At 37.4% G+C, this 7,266-nt stretch overlaps 1 protein-coding gene across 1 annotated transcript; it reads left to right on the top strand.

Moving 5' to 3' along the window:
• The first annotated feature begins 532 nt into the window (after nucleotides 1–532).
• Nucleotides 533–1,599, top strand: LOC133789141 (uncharacterized). Its single transcript, XM_062226881.1, has 2 exons — nucleotides 533–874; nucleotides 1,017–1,599. The coding sequence occupies exons 1-2, from the start codon at nucleotides 616–618 to the stop codon at nucleotides 1,289–1,291; spliced, it is 534 nt and encodes a 177-aa protein (XP_062082865.1). The 5' UTR covers nucleotides 533–615; the 3' UTR covers nucleotides 1,292–1,599.
• Nucleotides 1,600–7,266: the final 5,667 nt, after the last annotated feature.

Below are 7,266 nucleotides of genomic sequence, written 5' to 3'. Positions count from 1 at the left end.
AACACTATAGTCTCTACCTAGCTCTAAAACCTAGCTGATTAGGGTTCGAAACTCAGTCGCTAATATGTTATTTTGATGTTAAGAGTAAAAATAAATAAAAATATATAACACCATCTCAAATATATAAATGAAACTTCTAATTAATATTAATAGTGTTCTAATCATTTTCAGACGTAATTAGGATTTTATGTAGTTTCTTTTTTTTTTTTTTCAAATTAACGTAGTTATTATTTAGAAAAAAATGAGAAAATAATTACGTAAGCACCTAAGTTTCTGATGTAGGATAGTGGGTTCATGATAAGAAATAATGGTTGACTCATCTGGAAAAACAAATTAATATTAAAGTCAACAAAGTAGTAAATATAAATAATATATTAGTTCAACAACGTGTTTTAATTGGTTTCGGACAATATAAAAGCATACCAACCGCAAAATTGAAAACGGTGTCAATTCTTGGCCGTTTAGCACTAATTGATATCCGTTGCTGATGTATATAAAGTAAACCATTTACTCTTTCCCTTCATCACCAACAAGTACCAATTAATAAACTTATCTCTCCTTGATTTTATTCTAGTTTCAATATTTATTTAAAAGTCTTTTGGTTTTACTCAGAGAATGGCAAAGGGATTAATATTGGGAGTGATATTTGCTTCGATGTTGGCCGCATGCATGGCCAACAGGGATGGGAGGTTCGGTTTCAACTACACAGATTGGCTTCAAAAACATCGAAGCTGGTATGGCCAACACCACCCAAACAAAACCCAAGAGGTTTCCAACAAGATTATCGTAGGTGGCTCTCAACATTGGCGCTTCAACTTTAGCTACACCGATTGGGCTTTCAAGCATGGCCCATTCTATCTGAATGACGTCTTAGGTAAAACTATTATTAATATCTTCACATGCATTATATATAAATATATACTATTGTTATTTTCATTTAGTACCAAGAACATCATATAACATATCAATTCTATCAATAAAAGTAATAAACGAGATATATTTTGGTGTGCAAGCAGTTTTTAAATATGATCCACCAGTGGGCAAGGACTCACACCCACACAGCGTGTACCAGCTGCCGGACTTGAGGAGCTTCATCCAGTGTGATCTGAGTAAGGCAAAGAAGCTGGCAAACGCGACACAAGGCGCGGGTGAGGGATTTGAGGTGGTGTTGGACAAGTGGCAGCCCTACTACTTTGCCTGCGGCGAGAGCAATGGCTTCCACTGTGACATCGGACGCATGAAATTCTTCGTCATGCCAATGCTTCGTGCGTGGCCCTGGCGCCGTACTTAACTTGGTCTTCATGCATGGACGATCGATGGAGCTACTTTCCACAAAGAGCCAACCCAAGTTTTATCATTTTCACTTGATCGTAGAGAATTCATCGTTTAGAAGTTAATAATATATAATGTTCAATAAATTAATTATAAGTTTTTTTTTATCATATTTTAACTCTAGTTTTCTATGTTGAAGTTTATTACGTACAGCTCGTTTGCTCAATCTGTTTTCCACTTACTCTATGTCCACAATTTTCAACATTTATACACATTTTCTATATTACTTGGAATAAAAGTTCAAACAAATACTCCTTAATTACTCCAGTACTTGTCCAATTATAAGTAATAAAAGTTCTTAATAAGTTTGTCCCAACAATGACTTTTATATATACTAGATACAAATAACTTATATTTATTTATAGAATTATTAATTAATTTTATTAAATTTATTTTATTGTCATATTAATTTCAAATAAATAAAAAAAAATTATATATAAAAAAATGACATAAATATATTAAATGAAAAATTAAACCAAAACATTGTTAATGATAACCATTTTAAACAAAAATGATATTTTTTCAATAAAAATTTAGATTATGTATTATATATTATTATTATCATGATAATTTATACTATTTAAATTTATATTAATATAAATATTAAAGTTTTGTATTAAATATTATTTTATAATATTTCAATTTATATTAATATAATTAGTACAAAATTAGGATTATATATTATTATCATAATAATATTTTATAGCATTTAAATTTATATTAATATAATGACTAAATATCTAGTCTAGTATTATCTATTAATATAATAATGATATTTTATAACATTTGAATTTGAAATTAAATTTATATTGATATAATTAATAAATATCTATTTTTAATTAGTATTAGATGTACATTCTGTTAATTATTTAGAATATTCTATTAAAGTTAACAAAAAAACTGTTAAAACTAAGAATTTTCGTTATGTTCACACTTTTCTATATAGAAGAGATACTAGGTACAAACAACGTGCAATGCATGTTACATTTGCTTAGTTTTATCTAGAAAATTTACTAATTATTTTTATTAAGTATTTATGATTGTCATATAAATTTTAAATACATAAACAATATTTTATATAAAAGAATGACATTAGCATATTAAAAGAAAAATTAAACCAAAACATTATTTATGTTTTTTTAAAAATTAATATGATAACCTATTAGATGAAAAACTACCCTATTTAAGGTACACAACTTTTATAATATTATTCAAATCTCACCTCAATGAATGGAAAAGAAACTTGTTTATTATTGATAGAAGATAATTGTTTCTCTAATTTCTTATTTAGTTAGACAGTCATGCTATTTGTATGCATATGACACTTATATATAATGTATGTATTATATATATATATTATATATTATTGTAATAATAGTATTTTTATAACATGTGAATTTATATTAATATAATCATTAAATATCTAGTTTTATATTAAATATTATTATAATATAATATTTGAATTTATTTAATATAATTACTAAATATTTATTCTAGTGAATACACTAGGTGCGGTCTTGTCTGTTGACATGTTTTGCGAGTCTTTCTGTGTTTTCTTGGCATTGGGTTACTGTTTGATTCTTTGGTCGTACTGATTTCTTGGTCTGTGATCTATTGGGGGAAATTGCTATTGTGGGAGAGCATCGGAGTTATGGCGTCGTCTAGTACGAATATGGATGATTTGGAAGTTAGATGGGATGAGTTACAGATTGATGATGAGCATGAACGTGGATTGGCATTTGATGAAACAGTGGAAAATGAGGATGACTTTGACGCAAGGTGGTGCTTGGTCGGAAAGATACTTTATGAGCGGTCCACTGATTATGATTCATTTCGTAATGTCATGGCTTCTCTTTGGCGACCGGTGAAGGGTATGTTCGTTAAAGAACTCGAGAAGAACAAGTATTTGTTCCAGTTCTTCCATGAGTTGGACATCAAGCGCGTTTTGGAGGGGTCCCCGTGGACTTTTAATCGCACTCCCATTATACTAGAGCGGCTGAGTTTAGGAGAAAATCCCAGGTTGGTCACTCTGAATAAACTGGAGATATGGGTGCAAGTTTATGACCTTAAACCGGGATTCATGTCTGATCGGATCCTAAAAGCTTGTGGGGCGTATATGGGGCAATTTGTTGCATCATGTCCGAAGAACTACACTGGAATATGGAGGGAATACCTGAGGGTGAGAGTGAAGATTGATATAGAGCAGCCTCTCAAAAGGAGGATGAAGATATTCACTTCGAAGACTGATTTTTTCTGGGCTTCATTCAAATATGAACGTCTCCCAACTTTCTGTTTTGTTTGTGGCGTCCTAGGACATTCCGAGAGCTTTTGCCATAAGTTGTTCGATGAAGGAGATGAAAACATGCCTCGGCCTTATGGGATCTTCATGAGGGCTCCTGACCGCAGAGGACAACGGAATATTGGGGCAAGGTGGCTTCGGGATAATATGGCAAGGCCTCTTGAATCGGCTCCGGAGGTGAATCGCACGGGGGCTGAGAATCGATCAGGGCGAGGGGGTGCTGCCATGGTGCTGCGAAATGCTCGGAGTAATGGAGAGGATCGTGGCCTTGATGAAGGAGCAAATCATGGAATTATTGGGGGAGAGATCCGTGGCCTTGATAGAGGTGAAAATCGTGGGAATATTGGGGGAGAGATCCGTGGCCTTCATAGAGGAGAAAATCGTGGGGATAAGGTGGGAGAATATCATGTTGACTCTGGGAGAGAAGATCTGGTATTAATTCGGGGGCAAGATACTAGGGGCAGTCCGAATAATATGCTCCAATTATCAACCTTTAATGAGAATGAGGTGGCAGCTGCAAGAGTCAAAGGTGGAGTTAATGGGAAAGATTTTGAGTTGACTGAGGGTTACCATTTCATGGACCCTAAACGTAGAAGATATGAGGTGGTCATGGGCCATGTGGGCCAAAAAGACAAAATGGTGATGGGCCATGAGAAAGATCTATCTTGTAGCCAGATGGATCACGTGGTGTTGGGCCAAGGAAGTAGTTTGAACGTGGGTCATATTGATGCTATGAATGTGGATGTACTTCAAGGGGTCGGTGCAAGCATGGGCTCAGACCTAGTCAACTTGGTGGGTCGTCAGGATGATGAGGGTGATCTCGACCATGGTGCAGAGCGGTCTCCAAAAAATGATTCTGGGGCGGGTACCACGTGTTGGACACGCCAAGAGTTATGAGTCTACTTTGTTGGAATTGCCGTGGGCTTAGGAACCCACGGGTTGTTCAATTCCTAAAAGACATGGTGTGTCAAAAGCAACCCAAAGTTGTGTTTTTGTGTGAAACTTTGTGCAAGAAAGAAATAGTTGAATGGCTTAGAATTTCTCTGGGCTTTGAGGGGTGTTTTGCGGTAGATTGTTTGGGTCACAGTGGTGGTGTTGCGATGCTTTGGAAGTTTAAGGAGGAAGTAACTTTGATTAGTTATGGGAATAATCATGTGGATATGGAGGTAAGCTTGAGTGACCATCCAAAATTCCGTCTAACAGGCTTTTATGGAGAACCAAACCGCAATTTGAGAGAAGAAACTTGGAGCAAGATGCGACAACTTGCTAGGGTATCTTCGCTTCCGTGGTGTTTCATGGGAGATCTAAATAATGTGCTATCTAATAGAGATAAGAAGGGTGGTAGACCGTATCCGTCCTGGTTGATCAATGGGTTCCAGGAAGCAATATCAGACTGCAATTTGATTGATATGGAGTTGGTTGGTCATCAGTTCACTTGGGAGAGAGGTCGTGGGACGAACAACTGGGTTGAGGTTCGCTTAGACAGAGCTTTAGTTTCACATGGCTGGCTTTCCTTGTTTGCTACTGCAAATCTCCATAATCTTGGTCCTTCTGCATCAGATCATTCTCCATTATGGCTGAATTTGGACTTCAGGAAGAAGACAAAATATAGCTACCGCTTCAGATTTGAGAATGCTTGGGCTAGAGATCCTCTTTGCAGACAAATAGTGCATGACAGGTGGGGGGTGCCTTATTCAAGTACTCTCCTTTAGAAGATCAATTGTTGTAGTACTTCTTTGGCGGAATGGGGGCGAAATATTACTGGAAGATTTAAATCCCGCATAGCTCGGTGTAAAGCTATTCTCCAACAGACCCAAGGGAGACGTGATGTTTGTTCCGTTCAAAGGTATAAGGAGACTCAGGCTTTATTATTCGAAGTGCTTTCTCAACAGGAGATATTTTGGCGCCAAAAGTCAAAGTAACTGTGGCTCCAGGCTGGGGATCTCAACACAAAATACTTCCATGCATCGGCCAATAAAAGAAGAAGGAGGAATCAGATAATTGCTCTCAAGGATGAGTCGGGTATGGTACGAGATTGGGACAATGGCTTGGATTTGGTGATGCTAGACTACTTTAAGAAGCATTTTTCAGCCTCTCCTACAGACTGGAATCGTGTGATTGAGTGTATATCGGCCTCAATTCCTGAAGAGGTGAATATGGATCTCGTGGCTACAGTTGAATCAGAGGAGGTGAAACAGGCCCTGTTTCAGATGCACCCAGATAAATCGCCAGGTCCTGATGGCTTCTCTCCGGGATTCTACCAAAAGTTTTGGGACATTGTCGGGGAGGATATAATCCGCATGGTTCAAGAGTTTTTCACCTCAGGAGAGTTTCCTGCACACCTCTCAGAAACTAATATTGTGCTGATCCCTAAGAAGTCCGCCCCGGAATCCATGGGAGATCTTAGACCGATTGCACTATGTAATGTGGTGTACAAGGTGGTTTCAAAGGTGTTGGCGAATAGATTGAAGAGAGTGCTTAATACGGTCATTTCAGAAACTCAGAGTGCATTTGTTCCTGGGAGGTTGATCACTGATAATATTATGGTTTCCTTTGAAGTAATGCACTACTTAAAGAGGAAAGGATCGGGAAGAGACGGGTTTATGGCATTAAAATTAGATATGAGCAAAGCATATGATCGCATTGAATGGGGCTTTCTTGAAGCGGTAATGAAAAAGATGGGATTTGGGGACCATTGGGTATCGTTGATCATGAAATGTGTTAGCTCTGTTACTTATAAGATTGCTATTGAGGGGCAGGAGTTGGGGCCTATTGTTCCATCTAGAGGATTGAGACAAGGAGACCCTTTATCGCCTTATCTTTTTATTCTCTGTGCAGAGGGCTTTTCTGCGTTGATTTCTAGATTTGTGAATGAGGGAAGGCTCTCGGGGTGTAGAGTTGCAAGAGAGGCCCCTGTGGTTTCTCACATGCTTTTCGCAGATGACAGCTACTTGTTCTGTAGAGCAACATTGGAGGAGGCAGATCATGTTAGGGAGTTGCTTCAGTTTTACCAGTTGGCATCGGGACAACAAATCAATCTAGCGAAATCTTCTGTGTTTTTTGGCACGAATACCATAGTTGGATTGCGCCAAGATATATGCACTGCACTTAATATTCCTGAAGCAGGCCCGTCAAGTATGTATTTGGGACTTCCAAATACTCTTGGTAGAAATAAATCGGTGTTGTTGGGGTTTATTAAAGATAAAATGAGGAAGAGGATTGAGCAGTGGGAAGGGAGATTACTTTCTAAGGCAGGAAAGGAGGTTTTGATAAAAACTGTTGCTCAGACTTTGCCCTCTTATGCTATGAATGCATTTTTGCTTCCATTGGGCTTATGTAATGACTTGGAAAAACTCATGTGTCGGTATTGGTGGCATTCTTCCTCAAGTAATGGCAGAGGGATACACTGGAAGAAATGGGATAATTTAACGGTGCATAAAGTTAAGGGGGGCATGGGCTTTAGGGATCTTCATGATTTTAACAAAGCTCTTTTATGCAAGCAGGGCTAGAGGTTACTTAGCAACCCAAACTCCTTGGTTGGTCGTATTTTTAAAGCACGTTATTATCGTCATGGGTGTTTTTTAAGTGCAGAACATGGTTCTAATCCAAGCTATATATGGAGAAGTGTCTGGGAA

The sequence above is a fragment of the Humulus lupulus genome, chromosome 7, assembly GCF_963169125.1.
Source record: "Humulus lupulus chromosome 7, drHumLupu1.1, whole genome shotgun sequence".
Classification (NCBI taxonomy): Eukaryota; Viridiplantae; Streptophyta; class Magnoliopsida; order Rosales; family Cannabaceae; genus Humulus; species Humulus lupulus.
Note: the sequence above shows the minus strand (reverse complement) of the source record. Positions and strands in the feature narration are given on the sequence as shown.

What these genes read in the sequence shown, in the direction of transcription:
- LOC133789141 (XM_062226881.1), top strand. Translation starts at nt 616, where the DNA reads ATGGCAAAGGGATTAATATTGGGAGTGATATTTGCTTCGATGTTGGCC. An exon ending in CTATCTGAATGACGTCTTAG is followed by an intron (nt 875 to 1,016) that starts GTAAAACTATTA and finishes GTGTGCAAGCAG; the next exon opens with TTTTTAAATATGATCCACCA.